The sequence below is a fragment of the Oryzias melastigma genome, linkage group LG14, assembly GCF_002922805.2.
Source record: "Oryzias melastigma strain HK-1 linkage group LG14, ASM292280v2, whole genome shotgun sequence".
NCBI lineage: Eukaryota > Metazoa > Chordata > Actinopteri > Beloniformes > Adrianichthyidae > Oryzias > Oryzias melastigma.
In genome coordinates, this window is record NC_050525.1 from 858910 (window position 1) to 882247 (window position 23338).

General features: G+C 40.8%; 1 protein-coding gene across 2 annotated transcripts in view; it reads right to left on the minus strand.

Annotated features, from left to right (window-relative positions):
* Positions 1 to 7501: 7501 nt before the first annotated feature.
* Positions 7502 to 23338, minus strand: part of uvrag (UV radiation resistance associated gene) — a gene marked incomplete in the record, with an annotated part of 124105 nt that continues 108268 nt past the window's right edge. For both annotated transcript variants that reach the window (XM_024266216.2, XM_024266217.2), the window contains 2 exon segments: positions 7502 to 9447; positions 15852 to 15943. In XM_024266216.2, the coding sequence (XP_024121984.1) occupies positions 8736 to 9447; positions 15852 to 15943 (804 nt within the window).

The following is a 23338-nucleotide window of genomic DNA, read 5'->3' on the forward strand; positions in this document are numbered from 1 at the left end:
ACGCCAGGCTCTGCTCTGAGGAAATCTGCTGCCCTTTGCGGGCGATCATCCACATAGGCGCTGCAGCCAAAAGGAAATTCTTCCATTTGTGAAGATGAAAGCTTCATCCTTCAGCCGGTCGGCTTCAGTCAATCTACGTGCAGGCTTGTTAAACCTGTTGGGAGGACTTGAAGACGGCTCGGCTCCAAGCTTTTCCTGAAAAACCACATTTCCCAGAGAGGGTCTCGCAGGGTTTCTCTCTTCACTTCGCCCCTTAATTCTTTACATAATAATACAGGAATTCACAACAAACTAAAGTAAATAACTAAAATGTTCAAAGAATGAAGTTAACATTAGCAAATGTTTCACATGCTTCCAGAAGAGTTTTTAACAACCATGTCAGCACTCTTCTCACATTTTAGATTTGACAGTTAAACATAGACTGTCATATGTAAAATATTAAATAGACTGAGGAAAAACTAATAATGCCGTTGTTCATCTGTAAATGCAATTTTAAGCTGGTGTGCCCTGCGAATTGGGTAGTGTGGCCAACATTTAAAGATCTAAAGATTGGCAGATAGCCGTTTGTCGCATCAGCCAATCAGACACTCAGCTTTGGGCACGTGACGTTTTCAGTGACTTGATCAGCGGGTAGAATACTTATCCAAAACAAGTGTTTTTGTCCTGAACTTTCCTCTTTTTCATTTACTCACTGGAGCCGCAGGTTTGCAGAGCTCATCCGGCTACTTTGGGGTGAAGGCGGGATACATCTGGACAGATCACCGGCTTTGGAGCTCACTGACTCGGTACGCCGGCATAGAGAGCCGCTGTGGGGTGCGGATGCTTCTGGTTCTGGCCTCATCGAGACATTAATAAAAGGAAAACGGTCTCCTCATTTTTTTTCCCCCCCTCAGGTTAATATGAGACTGTGAGCTTTCAAGCTCAGCCACAGAGACACAGAAACACTGTGGAAGCGGCTGTCATACAGACACAGACTCCTGTACCGGGAAAATCTTTAATGATAATCATATAAACCCAAACATGGAGACATGATTACTGATGTTCTTGTAGAACTCATCACAATAAATAAACCTGATTTCTCAACATTCTAATTGAGATATTCACAGACACTTCCTTATGGCGATCATCCTAAAAACATTAGCTGGTAGCTCCTCCCACACACGGCCGTGGCGTCAAGCTCAGGAACACATTTGTTGACAGGCGACAACCAGCAAATTCAGCGTGCGACGAAAAGGGGCGGGGCACACGAATTTGTCATGCAAATCGCGTTCGAATGCAGCTTTAGAGGACACAACTCTGTTTTGAAGACAAATTCTCAGTAAAGCTTCACTTTAACAACCAGGTTTTTGTAAGTACTATCAAGCATTTCACTGAGTATCAGAGTCATAGCTGATACATCTATGAGTAAACATGTTTCAAAGTGATGCTCCGCACTGTGAAGGTCTGTAAGGACGACATACATCGTCCGTGTTGTTCTTCACACCAATATGAGACTTCTCAGTCCTTGTTCCTCACATCATAGTGGTGGTGCTGGTTAACTGCCGTCTCACCACAAATAAATCCTCCTGTTGACTTCCTGTTTAGGCCTTTTAAAGTGGACTTTGAGCGTTCTCGCCGGTGCTTCTGTTTCCTCACAGCCATGAATGTTGGGCCGGCTGTAAGTGAGCTCTGTAAGTAAATTGGTTTTGATGGTTTTGTCTGTCCCACATCACATTTGAAGACTGCTCGGATAATCTGCAGCTTCAGAGAACATACCGACCCAGTAAAGAAAAGAGATTCCAACAGGATTTATTATTATGAAAGGAGAATTCTGTGTCCTTAAAAACCTAGAAGGCTTATTCTAGACGTCTCTCCCTCGTAAATAAATCTCACAAATATCTCCTCTGGCTCAATGGCTGTAAGTAAGACAGAGTTATTCTCCAACACAAGTTTGAAGAAGTTTTTTCTCCTTTTTTTAATCTTACAGCTCATGTCTTTTTATTATTGATTGACTTACTGTTAGAAAATAGAAAAAATGTTAGTGAATAAAAGTGAAGTATTTTTCCAGGTTTGATTCTAGAACATCTTTAACAACAGCAGTGAGAGGATACGAACCCTCTCCTTAAACCACGACTGTACCACCACATCCTAATCTATAAACAAGGTTCAGTCATTTATAATCATCTACCTTATTTGTCTTTTTGGCAAATGATTCTATGTTCATGTCATTTTTATGAATTGCATGTCTTTTCCTAAATTTGCCCCATAAACCTGTCATTAAAACTGACTTCTGTTGTTTAACACTGAATTATTTCATGAGGTTCAATCATCACTCTGCCTCAGCATTCGGGAAGGAAAGACTTTACATTCAATTTAAATTTCAAACAACATAGGTGAGGCTTTATCCCTGTTAGAATCACAGTTTTTTTAGATTATATTAGACTCATCTTAAACATGTAAAACAAAACATGTATTATATTATATATATTTTCTCTTTTCCCAAAATCCACATTTTCACAGTAAATAATCAGATATTTCATCACTTTTGTTTATGCGTTACCATTTTGTTGCCTGACACTTCAATGCTATATATTAAATGTTCCATTTCTAGAGAATAACACAATGTATGCAGTGATTTTTATTTAACAACATATTCCACTTTATTAATTATTATTGCAATACTTTTTGATATTTTACTCTGAATGTGTCAAATGTGTGGTTTCCTATTAATTTGCTGTCAATGATTGCACCCAGGAATTTAATTTAACTTGTTTGGGGTACTTTATTAATTTAAGGTACTACCTCCATTAATTTGGGGTGCTTTCTCTATTTATTTGGGGTACTTTATTAATTTGTATTTGGGGGTACTTTCTCTATTCAATTGAAGTACTTTCTTTGATATTTTGGGTACTTTCATTTTTATTTGGGGTGCTTTCTCTATTATATTAGGGTACTTTTTTAATTTGAGGTACTTTATTAATTTGGGGTACTTTATTCATTTATGGTACTTTTTTATTCGGGGTACTTTCTCGATTAATTTGGGGTAACTTTCTCTATTTATTTCGAGTTATTTCTCTGTTTGGGGTAACTTTCTCTATTTACAAGCAGGTTTAAAACAGGCAGACCAGAATCAGGAGTTTAGGACGGCCTTGAACTGGAGCTCTGCTCTGGGTGAGCTCAGCTGAATACTTTCCCAGTGCATGATGGTCAGGTCCTGTGTCTGGATGGTGGTGGAGTACTGATGTTACACTGTATGGAGGCTCTGAAGCGCATATGGAGCCCATCATGCACTTCCTGAGTGTTATTTAGACATCGTGATGGGAGACTACAGGCCTCGCTTGCTTCATCAAGTGTGTCACTGTTTAAAAAACAAGTTTTAGAGATTGAAACAATAAATGAATCAGTTATTCTTTGTCCACACACTGCAGTGAGTTTTACATTTGCACTGCACAGATTTAGAGTAAATGATCCCCGTGTGTTATTTTACCAGCTTTTACCTTCATACTTGCCGAAGCCTTTTGTGAAAATGCAACTAAAGAAGGAAGCCTCCGTTTAGACGGAACCTTTGCTTTTATTTCAGAGTCGTGATTTCAGAGACCAGCCGGATCCTCGGTGTTCACTTTCCAACACATCTGGCTGAGAGGCCTTCATCTCGCCGTCCCATCCAGGAGGAACAACATGAGGGAAATAGACCTGTGGCAGAAACTCAAGGAATTCAATAAATACGTTTACGACTAAACTAAACTATGATCGACCAAAAGGGAGGCTGAACAGAGCACCTGAAAACGATGGACTTAAATAGACAGAGGAGCAATAAACTGAAACAGAAACAGCTGTGGGTGGTTGAAACTGAAACCTGGTGTGACGGTAAGTGAAGGAAAAACCTGAAAACAGAGCATTACTCCAACAGAAAACAGAGCAGGACTTAACCCAAAACACAATTCAGGACGACCAAACTTACAGAGGCACCGCTCCTCTCTCTGCTGCTCTTGTTTGTCTTCTCCTGTCAGGATCTTTGTCAAAGAGCCTGAAGCAAAGCGCTTCCGTCGCATGTTTTCCGTTTAAGCTTATCGTGTTTAATGAAACGATGCGAGCGGTGATGATTCTCATCCACAACCGTCTGGACAGTCGAGGACGTGTAACAGAACCACGGCCTTTCATCCCAAACGGAGGCATAGGTGTGAAAGTGCATCTTCATGTACCGCGCAGCAGGCTAGTCTTACCTCATGTGCTGTGATATGCCTTTTCCCATTGTCTCCTGCCGTTAGCTGAAGGGGACTGTTGAGAAGACCTTTGTGGGTTTGGGGACTTTTCTTCTGTTCGTTCATATGTCAGGTGTCACTTACATCGTTTAGTACTGAAGACAATTACCAGAAACCACAGTGTCTGCAAGCATGAATTTTCTAGCAAGCCTTTAAAAGAGCAGATCTGTGAGTCTGAAATATGCTGGATGTCTGAACATCTCTGATGATGCTGCTGCAGTGAAACTCCATGTCAAGCACACATCCTGCAGGATTCCAGCAGAGTTGCATGAACGCCTGAGAAAGTCTCACTCTGAAAAAGGAAAATATTGGTACAGATATGGATGTTTTATGGCTGGAAAACTGGAGATGTGGGATTCTGAAATGGCTTCAACAGCTGAACCAGGTCGCACAGCGGGGCTGACCGGCCAGGTGAGCTATGGGCCGTGCCGGAGCAGATCCGCCTGGGACGGGTCAAACCTCAGAGACGACACCGGAGCTGTTGTGTGCGTCTCTGCGTGCCTGTAAAGCCGCCCTACGCTGGGAATGTCATCCGCCAATAAAGAGCTCCAGTTGCAGCGCAGAGGCTGAGCTCAGAGGTGAAGGATCTAAACCCTAATCAGTGTTGGCCCCGGCTGAATGTGATACCTGACCCAAGTTATGAAGCTTCAGGATGTGTAGGCAGAATCCCAGGATTTGAGTCAAGAATCCAACACAAAGGTTTGAGCCTTGAGAGGAAGAAACAGAAAAGCAGCAGCTAAGAGTTGTCGGGTTCTTTGTTTTTAGAAGCATCTCTTTTTCTTTCATGATCTGTATAACTGAGGACTTTAGTATCATATAAAGCATCAAAAGTCTAAAACGTTAGGTTTTTAATAAAGACCCACTCCAGTCATCGTCTGATCTATTTTCAAAGTATTCCCCGTGGTCTTTTAATTATGATGATGCTGTTTTTAGAAAGAACCTAAAAACCTCTGTTATAAGGAGCCAAATCTGGGCCATACATATTTGAAACACAAAAAAGACATTTGGAAAAAAATATTGTCGTTTGGCCAAAAAAAAAGTAAAATCTCCAAAGTTTTTTGCTATTCTGATATTCTAAAATAAAAATTTTTAGCTTCAAATGTTCAGTTTTTTAGGTTTCAAAACTCTAAATACTCATTTCAAAACTTTTTTTTCAGTTTCAACTTTTTTTTTTTTTGTTTTTGAATCTGAAAACTTCCGTTTCAAAACTTTTGGCCCCATTGTGGCGCATAGGGGCGGGGCTAACACGAAGGACCAATCAAAATTGATGAGGGTGGTAACTTAAGTCCCGGTGTGTTCGCTGACTCAGGGAACTGTGATAATTAGGATCAGAAAATGTCTGTTTAGTCTGTACTATCATAGTCTGAAGTTGTCCCAAGGCGGGTGTTAAAAGCAGAGTTTTATCGTGTACAAACCGCGCGTCCAAAACGCTGTTCTAACCCGTTCAAAGCGCCATCTCATTGTGTTAAATAAAGGCGTAGAAAACGTCCTTCTGCTAGGATAAAACGGCTCTGTGGTGGGTCGCCCTTATTAAGCCTACAGAACACCATGTGCAGAATCGGCTGCAGGTGGTGCAGCGGTACTGTGCAGGACCAGTCAATATTTTGCTAGAACTCACCCAGGTTTGAATCCCACCTTTGATGGGTTTTAACTTTTTATTTCTAATATTTATGCCCCCAAAATAGCTCCATAGTGTTGTTTTGTAGGACATAGTTTCTGCAGAGCAGCAGGAGTTCATCAGAAATTCACCCCTGAGTTGTGGGTGGGACGGTTGATGCACAGCAACCCCTTCCCCGTCACTGAGAGCTCTCTGTTTACACTAGCTAGCTTACAGCCTCCAAGCTAACTGCATTTTTTTTTGTCTTGCTCCTGATTTACAGCAATGTGACCACAATCAAAGTTCTGCACACAGTCAATCCAATACAATACAAAAATGAAATATAAAAAAAGAAAACTTTTAAAACAAATAAGGTCAGCCTGTCAGACGCTGAGGCAGTGGAGGAAGAGACGGCGGCCTCTCTGACGGCCGGTGGCGTTTGTTAAAGACTTTAGGAGACGTGTGATCCCCACCAGTGTAGAAACCTTTTAAAAAGCAAAGTAGAGAGGTGAGAGAGTGCAGTACCTGTGAGCGAGTTAAAATAAAAACAAGAATTTGAATCAAAATCTGATCCTGGACTGTCAGTGGATTAAATGAGATCAGGATCAGTTTGATGCTCCAACTACACTTTGAATCAGCTGCAGCATCTCTACTGAAACCTGCAGAAAGAAATACCCAGAAATACAATGTTTAGCTGGAATTTCTTTAAACATGGCATCATAAAAATGCAACGTAAACATATTGACCCTTTAACACCTGAGGTACAAACACAGAATCTTTAACGTAACTTTTCAAGCACTAATGTGGTCATTCCAGGAGATTGTGAAGGAATCTACTGGATTGAAAGAATAAAAAAAAAAGGAATTGAATTTATCAAGACTCTTGTGAATCGAATCTGGAAATTATTATTGATACCCAACCCAAGTTATATTATGGGCTGCACTGTTTCTGAGCAGCAAACTGCTCAACACACTCTGGACATCTGATTTAAAGTTACAGTAATCATCAGCCTGGTTTTAAGACCAATTTATTTGATCCTATTTGAGTCTGAATGTCTTTGTTTTCATCTTCGCCCACTCTGCACTACAAACAGTTAATAATAATGGATCTGCAGTAAAACAAGAACAATCCGTCATTTATGACATTTAAACTCCCTTTTCAAACCTGCCTTCTCAGCTGCTTTATTTTCTGTTTGTTTTTTTTTTTTTCAAAAACACAAAAATCATAAACTGTAACATCTGCACAATCCACTCCGTTTACGAGAGTCGGTTAGCCACTCACCTGTTTGACTGCACCTTTGTGAAATGGTCCACGCCCGTCAGCCAATCAGAGGCGAGCTCAACACTTGCAGCATCTGTGATTGGTTTAGAGCACATCTCGGGCTGTGAACTAGAGGCGGACTTCCAGAGTGGGGAAGATGTATTTGTTTCACCATGAGAGCGCTGATGAGGCTTTTATTGAATAAAAAGGGTCATGAGAGACTCTTCTAGAAGATTTCTGCTGGGATTCTTAGAAAGTTTTGTACAGGAAGTGGATCCGGGATGTGTGCAGCAGCACTTCCTCCTCTGAGTCCTGGTGGTGTTGCTTCATGTGAACCATGTAAGACCTGATAGCAAATGTTAGGAATATGTGTTAAACAATAGAGATTTAAAGAGGATTTCCCTTTAGGTCAAAGTTTGTTTTTTATTTGTTTTATTCACGTTTTTCCTGAATACACTGGAGTGTTTCTGCTTTAAATCTGTGTCCGACCAGAATCCAGTCAGACGTCTTTGGTCCAGGCAGAACATCCACCATGCTGTTGTGCTGCAAACTTTTAATAGCCAAAAAAAATCTGCCGTACAAAAGTTTATGTACAAGGTCACTGAATGTAATGCAGATTATGGAAACAATCGTAATGAACTGATATTCTGAGTTTCTTTAAATACATTTCTTCCCAGTAACCACATGTCGGGGGGTGGGGGGGGTGTCATGGCGGACCTTCACACTGATCACCATCACAGTCAGAACAGGAAAAACTCTGAAACGCTGACGACCCATGTTGCTAAGGAATAAAATATGTATTGATTTCATTGGAACAGACATAAATAACACAAAAAACAGAACATCAGTGCAAGAAAGCGTTAACATCAGGGAGACGGCGGCGCCATTCACAGACTGGGATTAAGACAACCGGACCGGGACGCACACGGAAGAACCCACAGTACAACCAAGAAATAAACAAAAAGAAGAAAGGAAAAGACACAATTGCACCATTTCCCTGCCATTTTGTGTGTAGTCCCGCCCCCCGCCCTCATCTGAGGAGCTCAGCCTGTCCGATGGATGAGATGAAACGAGTCCTGAGCTGGAAGTCTGACTGAGTGACTGGTTCCAGCTGCCGCCTGACTCTGTAAAAACAAACCCGCTGTGTTTGAAGCTCATTGGTGGATTATTTTAACTGCATGCTGTTGTGAAGTGCCACACATACACACGTCCCAATACTGTCTGCGGCACAAGTTCCCCAGCAGGAGCCCTGAAAAGAAGAAGAAAACCACCGAGGAGAAGCTGGAACTCAGCAGAGGAGGAGCGCTCGCCGACAGCCCGGATTAACCGGGAAGCCGGACTAGAACTTTCCAGTCAGGAATAGAAAAATAAAGGTGAGTGGTTTTAGTGGTCCGCCATTCGGTCAAAACAATCTACAACACATGAAGAAACATGATGCTTTAATGGGCCCAATCCTTCCATCCGTGTGCCAACAGCAGCAGCATGAAGTCTTCTTGCTGCTTGGTCTAAACTTTGGACTCTTTTCGTTGAAAGGGTTAATATGGAAATGCTGACAACAAGTGCAAAACAGCCAGTAAGAAATCAGCCGGCCCTGTTCTTCAGTCTAGCTTTGAAGCCTCCAGCTCCCCCTCACTGCCTCACTTATCGGAGTTCTTTCGCGGCCGGCGGAAGCTGGACATGTTCTCATTGAGTGCATAGATGCGCCTGGAGAACTCCTCCAGACCCGCCACGTCCAGCTCGCCCAACACGTGGTCGTCACACTCCACGGCCACCGCATGCTCCACGGGGATGCAGCGGTAGTCTTCGGACCGGCCTTCATCTGCTAGGCCTAACCCTAACCCCAGCCCTAGCCCCAGCCCCAGGCTCGTGGCCTCTGTGCCCATGATCTCCTCGGCCTGCTCCACAGAACAACGCAGTTCTGGGACCACGCTGACGGGCGCCTGTCCCGGCACCACGGAGCCGTTGGTCACGCTGCTGTGCTGGACTGTGCTGAGGTTCTGCGTTGTAGAGGAAGTGGATGCAGAGGTGGTGCAGGGCTGCTCGTCCTCCTTCTTCGGTTTGGCCCCGCCCCCTTCCTCCTGGTCCCTCTTCCTGGCCTCAGCGGCATCAGTCTGCTTCAGCGTGACCACGCTGCTTTCCGAGGGCGGCTCTGTGGAGCCCGTTGGAGGTGGCGGCTGCACCTCATTGGTTGTGTCGTAGCTGGAGGAGGGGGCCGGCGTGAGCTTCGGCTGGGCCTCGGCCTCCGAGCTCGCCCTCTTTCTCAGGCCTCGGTCGGGGGGGCTGATTTCCGACACACCCAGCTGAGACCTGGGGGGCACTGGGATGGAGGTGGAGATGTGGTGCCGGTCGCTGTGTGAAGGAGAAAAGAGGGATCAAACGGTTTCTGTGTTAAGATGAGATTTAAAGTGGATTTGTTGCTGAAGCAACCAGCTTCAGGGGGACGGGGATTTCCTGAGGAGGCCATTGCTTAACACCCTTCAACCGTCAGCAGCCGCTCTGGCTTCTAATCCAGGGGCAACTGAAGATCTTAGTAAATCACTCCACCTTACAGCATTCACCAAGTATTTGTTCAGCCTGCAGGACAACACTCCACATTCTGCAGATTGAGAGAGCGCAGCAGGCGCTCACCCAAGTATGTCAGATATTTTCTTCACAAACAGATAAGTCTCAGGCTCTGGGACACCCCACCCAGCCTCTAAACTCAACTCATAAATCTGCTTAAATGGGGATCTTACTGCCTCTTCCAAGATCCAAAGCCATGTGTAATTCACCGGGGTACTTAAACGCCGAGTTCAGTGACCTTTCTGCTATCGCAGGAGCTCTGGTCTGCACAAAGATTTCCATGAGCTGGCTAGAGGCTCCGGGTCAAGTCTCTGCTTGTTCAGCTCAACATGCAGCCATGAACTGAAAGTTTTTGTTATTTGAAACATCAACAGTGATATTAGGAGCAGTGAAGAAAACACGACTTCTAGTTTAGACTTACATACATTCTGGTCAGCCGTTACAGACCAGCAGATCTGGTCATATCAGGACCCAAAACAATGTCAGGAGTGGAAATGAAAACGTCAGTCTAGTAATGTGCAATTTTACTGTCTTAGTTCCAATGTCCATTTTGGAAGATGAAGCATAAACCGGTGGCTCTTACTCAGATTTTACTAAAAATCCATCGTTTTCTAGGACATAGTTTCTGCAGAGCGGCAGCAGTTCATTAGAAATTCCTCTCTGAGTTGCGGATGGGACTGTTGGACTGAAGTAACCCCCTCTCACTCCCATTCGCTTTGTTGACACTCTCCCACTAGCTTACAGCCCCTCACATCCCCAACCTAACGTTACCGGTGGAACTAAAATAGTGATCAGTATCATTTCTATCCAGTCGTTCGGATCCAGATTCCAGCTCAGACGAAGAAAACAAAGATGTTCATGGATCTATTTGTGTAAAAGAATGGAGCTTGTGGCCCCCTCAGTGTATTCTCAACGTTACAAATACAATATTTTTAGAACTGCATTTTTTTGGTCTAGGGCTGGGTATCGGTTATCATTTCCCGAAACGATTCGATTCAATACAGATTTTTTTTTCAATCTTTGATCCTCCTAATTCAATTCAATTTTGAGTTTACACATTTATATACATTTGTTTAGAAATACATTAATATTCTATTATATAATTTGAAAATATCTATATTGATCTGATGCAGTTCACATCCTGTAAATGTATCAGTGAAATACTGAGATTGTTAAAATCATCCAGTGTTACATGGATTCTCTAAAGGAGAAGTTCTAACTAAAATGTTCAGATCATTAACATTGTAAACATTGTTCTGCTTCTCCTGGAGGACGTTTCAGTTTGACCACTAGGTGGTGATCGCGCTGTAGGAGTACACCTTATTCATAACTAATTAATAAGGGGCGCCGCTCAGTGGACGCTTCCGCAGTGAACCTTGAACTCTTGGTTGTACTGAAAAACAATGAATTTCCCCCCAGGGGATTAATAAAGTATCTTGATTGATTGATTGATTGATTCCAGAAGTAGAAGAAAGTAGGAGCAAAAACGATGCTTTAGACCAAAGTTACTTTAAAAATATTTCCTTAAGAGTTTGTAAAATGAATGTCTGTGAGTTTATGAAGATGTTCATTTAGTCACCCAAGTGTTAGCATTAGCCATCCTATGGGGAATTCCATTAAACGTTAGCAGACTTTAACTTTATGTGCTAAATCAATCTGTATTTTTATGGATCGATTATTAGTCTATTAAGCTTAAATCGATTGATTTTGTCAACCCAGCCCTACCTCGTCTGTTTCTGACTTACAATGATTTATTTGAATAAAAAAAAGACTGAAACGTAATTACAAGCTAATTTCCTCAAGTTGAATTTAAAGCCTTGCACCTCAGAAATGAAGACAGATTTTACTGTCTATTTCCCATTTTATGAATTTGTTCCCAATTTCTGATCAAAACTGTAATCAATGATGAGATACAGAATCATGCTCTGAATGTAACTGCCGATAGATGAGATCAGAGAAGTACAATGAAGGTTACTTTAAGGCTGCAAAACTCCTCACCACACACTGTATGCACTTTTTTCAGACATGAAGATTTTCACACTTTTCTCTCTTATTTAACCCTTTAATACCTGAGGCGTCGCAAATGAGGCTTAAACACAAAGTCTTTGACATTCTTTAACTTTTCAAGCGTGAACACGATCATTCCAGTAGATTGTGAGGGAGAAAAGCGGCTCATTGAGCCACATTTGGGCCACATATATTCTGTTAATAGAGGAACATCACAGAGCTCACAGCTCCATGATGAGATCTTTCTTATGTGGTTTCAGCTTCCAGGCAGCCCAAAGAATACGAATTTCTGCTTTCCATTTGACATTTTCCCTGGAATTCTGTTGTTTATTTAATTATTTTTTAAAGCTTTTTCTTTTTTTCATAAATTGTCCTTATGGTATCTCTGGAAAATAATAGTTTTTTTTTAGTTTGATCCAGCTGGATTTCAGGTGTCCTGCTCGGCTTGAATCTGCTCTTAGCAGGAGGCTTGTCTGTCTGCTCTGAACTTCTCGTAACAGGCGGGCGAGACTTTCACGGTGAACCACTGAGTTTCAGTAAGCTTTACGCAACGCCGATGCTCATGGTTCAAGAACACGTGTCAAAGTCAAGGCCCGAGGGCCGGATCTGGCCCTCCAGGTAATTTTATTTTATTGTTCTTAATGGCCCGATGTTATCTAGTGCTGATTTTATAACTTATGAGAGTAAAATATTGAAAGTTATTTAATGTTTAAGTTGATTTATTTTGGAATAATTTTTCTGCCTTTTTATTATTCAGAATTATGTTAAAAAGTTAAGATTTTAACGTCTAAAAATGGGTATTCTGCTAGCTTTATGGACTATTTTGGGATTTGCTAAGATTTTTAAGCTGTTTTTGAGTTTAGCTAATATTTGAGCTATATGCTAGCTGTTTTGGGTAACTTTTAATTTTTTTTAAAGTTTTTTTTTGGGCTGTTTTGGAGTTAGGCTAATATTTACACACTAGCTGTTTTGGATAATTTAGGCTTTTATTCCATTTTTTTTTTTAATATTTTAAAGTTTAGCTATTGAGTTTGAGTTTTAGTGATTGAGTTTGACACCCCTGTTCTAGAATATTCATGTTGGTCCCCATCCCAAAATAAAATAATGGTTGGTTTCCTCTTTGGATGTTTAATAGACGGTGCCGTTTTGTGCGTGCACTTGCTGCACGCTCAATTCCCGCCTATTTGTTAAAATCAAAGATCCCTTTTGTCGAACTACAAATAAATGCCACATTATCTCTTTAATTTTAAAAAATCTCAAACAAGTTTGTTTTATGACCCTGATGTCAAAGCTGCACAGCAGGACCTTGATAAATATTAACACGGTAACTTTCACAGGCCTACTATCTTATAATGCTGCTATGAAAGCATTTGATTGTTAAATGTTGGCTTGATAAAAAAATGATTATAATACAACAGTATTTCTGTGCTCTATGACTGTGCCTCCTTATTTTTTGGGGGTAAAGTGATGTTTGTGTTTCCCTCTTGTTTTGGCTGAAGGCCTGAAGTTTCCAGAGCAGCGTCTGTCCCTGTGGTGTCTCTGTCATGCACAAGTGTGGCTGTGGCAAACCACTGAGTAAAACTTACAGTTCCATTTTGAAAGCATTAAGTGAACACTTGCATACACACACAGAGCTTAAGGCTAAGTGGACCTTGTTTTCCTCTCATATCTTTGGGCCCTTCCACTTTCTATTAGGCAGATGGGCTGATGGAGTGCTGATTTCAGAGCTTGGGCTTTTCAAGGCTTCTTTCCTTTCAAAACAAAAGATTATACAATTAATGTGTGCAATACAAGTTTTCCCCTTTGCTGACCTTTGTATATCAAGGGAGATCAAAGCCAGCTTTGTCTTTTATAGGGCACTGGAGCTGAAGTTTGATGCATACCAACTTCCAGCTTTTAGTGAGGGTTACTTACAGGCCAAAAAACAGCGGAAGAAAAGACAGAGGTATCGCTCCAAGTCATATGAGGCATAAATTTAGTCAAAAATGATTTACAGATGACAAGGAAGGAAGATCTAGCCTTAAAGGCACAGCATATTTAACTTCACTTACTCCCTAAAAACATGTCAAGCCTTTAAACAGAGCGCTGCACATCGCAATGATTTTCTTATCAGATCAATCTTACTTTAAAAATCTATTTTAACACTTATAACAATCTGAAAAAGATCAAAATGTCCTGTGCCAGCATACTTTATGACATGTGTAGTACGGTATATTTTAAACTATATGGCTTAAGCTGTAATTAAGAATGTGTTTTCTTCTCTTTTAATGTTTTATTGAACAAATGAATGAGTGAAAGCTCGATGCTCGGCCATTTCCAAAGCAGAGTGAACTTCAAATATCCTGTTTCAACGTTTCACGCCTGAGCTGTCGCCGGCGGACAAGAAATAGCCCATACTCTTTGAATTACTGTAACTCTCTGACCCTTTATGCAATTAACTCCAGTGGATTACTCTACAGCAGTAAAACGGTGCATGTCAGCGCAAAGATGGTTTTCTCCGCCTTCAGAATCCGTTGGATTTACGTTAATAGTTCAACCAGTTGAAGAGTTAAATTAATTCAAAGTGGAAGATGTATACATCATTTATAATACAGATTTTATCATAAAAACTATAGAAGCACAATCATTCAATTAAAAAAAGGGTGATCCTCGTCTTCATTTTTTTAGTGCTAAAAACACATCAAGAAATGAGATTGAATATATATATATAAATCTAGAAAAAGGAAGAAATAGATTAGAAAAAAAAGAACATCAAAAGAATATCAAAAATAATTTTAAGAAAACATCTTGAAAAACAGACTGCGTGACCTCTGAGACCACACCCACAGTGTGAGCGTCCTGGTGTCTCTGTGTTTGTGTCTCTGTGTTTGTGTCTCTGTGTGTGTGTGTCGGGGTGTGTGTGTCTGTGTGTGTGTGTCTGTGTGTGTGTGTCGGGGTGTGTGTGTCGGGGTGTGTGTGCGTCTGTGTGAGCATCTTTGACATAATATCCAGTCAAATTAGGATCAGTTGGTTTAATCCGACAGTACAACCAATCAAATAGTAATGGGAGGGCCAAAGAATCTGTCAATCAAACTCAGCACTAGTTCCTGATCGTTGTTATTAGTTCTGGTATAAAAATTTTGAGGTTGTCAACAAAATACTACTTACAGTTTGCAGAACATGCGATAAAAGGATTACCAACAGAGATTCAACAATGACCAACTTCATCCTCCTCTTGAAGTTACAGAACGACCGGTAAGTTCTGAGTGACAGCTAGCTCAGAGGCTAACTCTGCTGTTAGCAGTTAAATAAAAGAGACAGTAAACTCTCTGTTAGCGTTACACTGTGTGAGCGAGCGGGCTCATGCTGATCGGAGTGGACACAGGTGGTCTGGACGTTTCAGCCATCCAGGTCCTTTACCTGCTGCAGGTAAGGATCTGGGTCTCATACTGTTTTGGGCGGGACATGAGCACCGTTGGGACAAACAAGGACCAATCAGAACAGTCATCAGCCTTGATTAACTGGTGATTTATATTATTGCACACAGCATGAAAAAAGAAAGACTACATTTGCTGCGCTGAAATGAAAACGTAGTGAAAACGACCCTGAGATTTGATCAGTTTGTTGACTAATAACCGAACACGGTCAGATTATACTCAGACTTTCTTTCTGTTCTGTCAAATGTTAATATGAAATGTGAACAAGTTTTAAAAGGATTACTACTGCTGATCACATCTCTGTTTACTGTAAAAAGTGAAGAACGACACTGTTCAATTGCAGAAAATCTAAATTACTATAAATAGTAAACTAACAAAAAGTAAAAACATTGAATTTTTCATCCAAGAAAGAACTTACATGAAGTTATTCATAATGGAACATACGATAAATAAGCAAAAGAATATTATTTTTTAAGTTAACGGTTATGAAGCTCTTAGAAACACTGACATATTTAAACCGATTTAAACGAAGCTTTTCACACAGGACGAGTTAAACTTTAGAGACTTCATTGTTAGAGTATTTATTGTTTTAAGATGGATGTCATGAGGTTCTGTTTTAACTTCAAGGAAGGAAATCTTCATACATTACTTGCATTGAAAGGTTCCATTCAAACTAGAATGTATAATAGTTTTTAAAAATACAAAAAGTAAAATGTACAAATCTTATCTATAGAGTGAAACATGTATGTTTGTGTATGCACTTCTTACCATCGCACCATCAAGCCTTGTTCCAGGAAGTTCTTCAAGTTGGGCAGAGTCTGCTGCAGGTCTGGAGTGGTCAGGCCATGCTGATATCTCAGCTGCAAGACATGGGAAGACAAACTGTAGCACAAGCCTAAAACAACACATTACATCTTTCTAGACCACACATATGCCAGACCAACATCACTTTGACCTGTACGCACTTTATGTTTAGAGAGGAAAGAAATATCACTAACAGAAGAAGTCTGAGGTCCACGCACTCTCCCTTCAGAAAACATCTAATCTAGACGACGGGCACTACCTCCTGATAGTTAATAATGAGTAAGTTATGCTGAAAGACAGTATTAGATGCAAGAGGCAAGAAAAGACATCTGTGAAAACATGTAGAAGGAATGGAGCAAGTCGCATGGCAGAAAACCTCAGAGAATTCTCCCAGGATCTCTGCAAGTCCTTCCAGTAGACCTGTCATTAAATGTGGCTTTGAAACTTCCCTCCATGACAGATCTTTATTCCATAATGACAGAAGAAATGTGGAAGATGACAAAAAACAACAAAGCCACCTCAGAGCTCCAGCTTTGTTTCCAACAGCTGAGTTCTAGCACAGCAATGCCAGCTCGAGTCCTGGGGAGTTTATTTAACTTTGGTGCAAGAACAGCAGAGAAGCATCATGTCACACGTCCAGCCCATATCCCACAGGCCCGACACAGCCATGCTGCCTGCACTGCCTGACAGCTGTTTGGTTTCCACTTGGGTGCCACGGCAACACCCCCCTCCATACTCTTCCATTCAGCAGATGAGTTACACACCACCACAAAAGTCCACTCAACAAGAATTTCTGCTCTTTTATTTATGGCACAGCAACTAAAATACAATACATTTCAAAGTAAATTATGTTTGATAGATTTATTAATAATGATGATGTCGCTTTTAGCAAAAAAACAAAAAACTGTTGTTTCCTGGGACGTAATTTCTGCAGAGCGGCAGGAGTTTATGGAGTAAGCCTGCCCCCATTTCCCATCATCAATCTGTTTACACTCTGTCCTGCTAGCTTACAGCCCCTCACACCCCAAAAAACTAAATATCAATCAAAACAAATATCATAAAAGCTCAAAGAGTTGTTTTTTCATAGTATGGCCCCTTTAAGCTTAGTTTTATGTATGTGTATCAGAAAATGGCAGAAGAAGATGTTAAAAACACCTAAAACACAGTGTTTATTTGAGTGGGTCTCCAAACAATAAATAGTATCTTTGGTATTGAATCAAACGAGGTGCTGGGGAATTTAAAATGCCAGGACAACATCAACAATATAAGAATTATAGGAGCGCCTTTTCTCATCTTAACCAGCAGCTCTGCTCGTCTCTGGTTCAGGGCGCTATGGCACTATGCAGGCACATGAAAAAGATTTAACTGCTAATTTTAAAGCACCGAGTTGGATTATTTTTAGACAGGGGGTTTGCCAGGTCAGCTGAAGAGAGCATGCTCTTCATTTAGGATGTTTTAGACAAAATCTCATTGTTTCTGCAGCAACATTTGCACTTAAATTCTCAAAGCTTTAACTCAGTAAATAAGGAAAAACCCTAATGCTAAATAATGAGAGGCAGCGTGTGTTTTATTACAGAAAGGGCACTGATGAGCTTTAAAGCTCCCTGTTGGCAAGCTTCCTCTCATTAGTCTTAAATAATGTTAAGAAGGGCAGCGTAAAACCATTGAGACTAAATGGGATGTGGACTCTGCTTCTGGATCAATCACTCAGAACAAGATTCTGCCAACATAATGACTAAACTTCATTCCTTATGACACATAATAAAGCATTCATGTCTGCATGTCTTCTCGGTGTCCAAATGGCCAACATCTGTCAGGGAAGCAGCACAGACTGTGAGATCCGGGTAAGAGGGTCACCACAAAAAACATCTGGTGGCGAAAGGTTCAAAACCCAAAGAACAACAAGTGTTCCATTCAGAGTTCTGGAGAAGTTTGGTTTTTGGGATTTGCAACAGCGGCCCAGATTCAATAACAGAACAGCTTGTTAATGCCCCCCTTTAAAAAAATAAAAACAGAGGATAAAGATGGCTTTTTCTGCTGCCAGATGTTGGGAAATCAAATCTTAACAAAATCTTGACGTTCTGGTCTAGAGAGCTCTAATTATGATTCGCTGATCAGCAAAGAATAAACATGAGAGGCATTAGAGAAAGTAAGCAACGTTTGCTACACACAGTTAGTGCATTCTTTGTCAAGAAGTAAGCAAAATGTGACTTCAACTAGTATTGTTTAAACTCGGAGCAGCACGCTAAATGTTTAGGAATGTGGAACATCTTGTAGATTTTGTGAAATCCAGCCCATGGTGGTTATCTAAGTGGAGCTGAGGATCGCTCAGTGTCCGGGCAGGAATATCAGCTCAACACATGGATCTAGTAGAGTAGTAATTTGGAATAAATTAAACAAGCAACTCCCTGGTTGACCCAGTTCCCAGCCAGTCAGACAATCAATATTCATGAATTTGTCTGGTCCTTCCTCATGGAAACCACATTAACGTTATTTGTCAGAATGTGCTTCATATGTATATATGTGGTATTCATTCCCCTTAACTCACTAAGCCATTTATACTGGATGCTGGCTGTCAAATATGCACATGTCAGGCTTCTCCCATCTTCTCCACTCACTTCAGACAAACACAAACATTAGTGACCCGGCTAAGTCAATCTGGAAGAGAGGAGAATGTGGTAAAAGAGGAAGAAATGTGCAAGGCAGCTTAATGGTAAAAAGCTGGGTGTCATTTGCAGCAGTTGGCGCCAACTGAAAGCTTTGATTTAAAGATGGAAACAAACAGATGAGTGGAAAGGTTTAGATTCTGGTCTGTAAACCCAAACTGTTCCTTGTGAGTGTGTTGTAACTGCTATAAGGGCAGTGAGCTGAGCTGACATTAAATAAAACACAACGTTTTTACTCTGGAGCACACAAAACAGCATGCAGAATCAATCAGGGTTCCAATGACAGCAACCAGATGACATACATTGCTCAGATTCAGCCTGCATGCAAACAGGGCTTGTCATTTCCAGTTTCTCATTCCAACATCCTCCTGATGAAAGCTCAACTCTTCTGCATGCGTATGTTTGTGGATGTGAACTTTCAAAAGCGGCTGCAAGGTCTTTGGAAAAGCCATCCAGATCTTGGCGAGAAATTTCACCTGAGGACTGCTGAAGGACGACAGGACGTGATGAGGCAGGGTGTGGACGCCTCCGACATTGTAAAAATGATGCTGTTCGTGCCTTCGTGTCTGGGTGATCCTCACATTCTGAACTATTGAAACATCTGTAGGGCTATCAAGTTGGAATGAAAGCAGGATTTGGCACCAGTAAGACCCAAAAGCCAGACATGCATTGGCTGCCAATCCACTGAAGCCATGACCAACCACAAACAAGTGAAGCCGACTCCAGCCAGCAGGAAACAGGCAGTTTACAGTACACGCCACCAATCATTTGGCCAAACCTTATTGTTTGCCCCAAGCCCTGTACAGAGGCTAAACAAACATGATTTTGCTTATGCTGCATATTAAAGTTTCCCTTAATTTGTCATTACTAATCACCGTCAGATTAAGCCCAAATGTAGGCGGGCTGCTAAAAGGTTGAGCTTGATTGCTGATGATGTGGTGGAGAGGAGTGTCCTCCTCGGTTCCTGCTTTCAGTGTAGTAAATGAGTCACACAGGAAACTCTTTCAGACCACGTCGAGCTTTCTCTTTGCTTTCATTAAAGACAGGAGGTCTGGGATTCACAATATTTTCATGAAGTGAGATCAGTTTAGTGAATTAAAAGATTAAAAATCAATAAAAAAAACTGACATTAAAATAGTAACACTATGGCAACTACACACTCGGCTTTCCAAGACACCTCCGACACGTCTATAAAACCAGAGCCACGGAACATTGATTCCTACCAATCTGGCATAGCTACATTTCCACTTAAGTTATATGTATTTGGTCTATAATAGGTGGTCACATTATTTAAATCTCACATCGAAGGCTTTTTACACATCCCATTAAAGAAAAAAGCTATAAAATGCTCCATGAGCAAAAGCCTCTGGGCTCATTAGAGCAGCGTTTGGGTATTGGGTGTCCTTCTGGAGCCATTTGGAAAGAGTTTAATAGAGTCACGTGGTCCAAAATGAAGTTCATGCCTTCTGCAGCCAAGATCTTACTGTAATTTCGTTCACATTTGAATACAAGTTCTATCTTTGATGATAGCAGCAGAGAATGCAAACAGCTCTTATAACCACCATTGATTTATTTACATGTAAAACTTTGTCTTAAGTGTTTCCTTTGTTCAACACACTGATGCTGTGATGGGTTGTTGCATTTATTGTCAGTCTATGTTGTCTGTAACCTCAATTTAAAAAGTCTACTTTGACACTTTAAATGCATTTTACCACATTAAACCATATTTTCTTTTTTTTATGTAATTGTGCTACAACCACGAGTATTTTGCTGCAGATAGCACACAAGCTGAATGCAGCAGCCACAATAATAGAATGCCTGAATTCTGTAAATAACAGCCAAAATACTTCTTTTTTATACTTAAATAATGTCATTAAGAACATTATATACTGAAATAAAATCAGGTGAATAAAAAGTGAATTTCACATGTAGTTAACCCTAAAATTGAATGAATTGTTCAAATTAATGACACACATGAGGACAACACACACACACTTAATCCCATCATCATCAGCCTCACAAGCAACACTTTGCTCTGTTCCATCATCTGAGTTCCAAAAACGGGGCAACAGCGGCTCAGGAAGCTGAGCAGGTCGGGGGATCGACGGTGTGAACCTCGGTCCCCCCAGTCAACTGTCGTTGTGTCCTTGGGGAAGACACCTCACCCTCCCTGCCTCCAGTGTGGCTTCACTGGTGTGTGAAAGTGTATGAATGTCCCGGCGAGGCTCAGAGGAGCCGTAGGCACAAACTACCAGCCATGCCTCTGTCAGTCTGCCCCAGAGCAGCTGTGGATACATCAGTGGTTTACCCTATGAATGAGGAGGGAATGAATAACGGATATGCATTGTATTGTTGAGCGTCTGGATAAGTGCAGAAAAGTCTAATCCATCCAAGTTTGGGGTGCCCAAACTTGGATGGAGTTCTATTCAGCTGTCATCAAGATTTTATGTGCAAAAAGAATCTCCTACCAAAAGTGAAACAACCTTACTTACATTACAAACAGGCTGACATCATCCCAGCATTTATCCAAAAACTGCTCAACACAAAAACAATAATGACCCAATAATGACCTTGGATTATGACTGAATAATTTTTGCTTCCTTCAGGTTATTTTTGATATAAAAGGGAAATAAAAAATATTCTTACTGCATTAAATCAAGTTTAACAAGCCACTTGCAAAACAGAGATACATATGAGGCACTGGCACCTGGATAGAGGTTTGAATCAAGGAGAGACTCATTCATACACCGAATGTCATTTCATTGGTCCACTTCAATTTAAAGTTGTAAAAAAGCAAATGTACAGATGTCTAAACCAATGCCATTTCAATGTCTTCTTTCACTCATATTCTCAGTGGTACTGAAGGAAGATCACAGGATGCTGAACCTCTTCAAAGTGGACTGAAATCACCCTTGGTTTTAAAATAAAAAAATAGGAAATATCCAAATGGCAACTGATTTTTTACATCAAATAATTACTATTGCCTCATTTGTTCAAACAAGCTTTATGCGTTTCTGGTTCATAGAATTTTTCAGGATAGATTGACGTTTCATCGCCCTAAGGCTACTAAAACCAATCAAATGATCACAGAAATCACTTCCTGAATGCTTTTAAAATGAGAGAGAAAAGCATCTCATGTTCACTGGCTGAACGTCCACTCCGAGACTGTGGGTGCAAATCCACAGTTAGCACTTCATAAATCTTCATATTACGTCGTCATCTGTCCAAGGTTTCTGGTTCGATTAAAAATCTTTGACAGAGTATTGAAATGCTACCCTAAACCAAAGAAAAACCTTAAAAAATGTTTTGATGCTCTTCAGCTCCAACAACTTTATCAGACCTCATCTATGGAAACGCCCCTCAAAGAAGCTCTTTCTAGCTCAGCGGTGGATTTGAAACAGTTGGTTATTCCTGCTGTGGTGCAGCACATCAATGATTCGCCCATCTGGTCTAGCCTGGGCACATAATGAAACTCAGCCTTCATTCATCCACTAAATTCAATACAATGAAATGTTGACCATGACGCTCACAAAGCAGCTGCAGATGGACGGGGAAAAGTTTGGTGTACTGAGAATATGTTAAAATAACACTCCGATATTTTTAAGTCCTCGCTCTGTTTTCAGTTCACATGTATAATTATACTTGTGACAATGTGTTCTGGTGTTTTCAAATTGTGTATTTACAGCTTCACAAGGGCTCATATGGCACAACTGTGGTTCTAAACCTCAACAATCATGTGGTAGAGCGCGGAATATGAAATCCAACTTGACTGATTGCTGCAGCCTTTCATGTGTCTCCATAAATATACAAAGACGTTTGTTTGAGTCTGGCTAAGGTCATATCATCCATTCAGAACAGAAATTCACTTCCTTTCAGCTCAAAGCAGCATTCTGACCTTGACTACAAGCCACAGTCAATACCGTCCACTCTTGAAGTCATAAACACTACAGGCACTTGGTCGCCACGAAAAGAAATCTTTCAACCAACTTTGGAATTGAGTGAAGAATTATTGCTGCCTCAAACTTGACCTGTGAAAAGTCTTAATTTACGTTCACAGATAAACTGGGGATAATATGAAATGATTGAATTAGTTCAATTAAATGCCATACAGACTAAAACCTGTATTAGTCATCGTGGAGGAGAAAAAAAGCTGGCAGTGTTTTACACAGCGGCAGAATCAAACCATGACCTACTGAAGCTCTACAGGCCTCACAGTAACTTTACACCTTACTAAAACATGACTGAATAGTTTTTCTAATGGACTGCAGGTCTGTGCATGTGGATTTGATTGTATTTAGGTCTCAAAGATTTAAAGTGTATTGTTCAATTATTTAATTTAAACTTTCAGACAAAGGCTAAATATACATGTATATATATATATATATAAATACATATACACATATATACAACAACGTCCCTCTCACCTTCCGCGGGTGGTTTATATATATCTGCGGATATATGTATATCCGCAGATATATATATAAAGAGCTGTCCACTAATTGAATTAATCCTTTGCATGAAAGTAGAAATGGTCTGTGTATTATATTTATAACTGTGTTCTGATGGCGCCTAATGAAAACCACATGAAGTCTGGGCTTCAGGCTTTAGGTGTCATCGTCCTTGATTCTGTGGAACACTGCAGACAGGGCGGTGTATCTTACAAGAACAGTAGGGACTTTCAAAGGCTCTGAAATGTACATAAGTGTTAAAAGCTGTCTGCTGAAATGTAACAGTATACCATGTGTGCTTTATGAAAGTCACAGGTTCTTCATTCTTTTAGTTTAT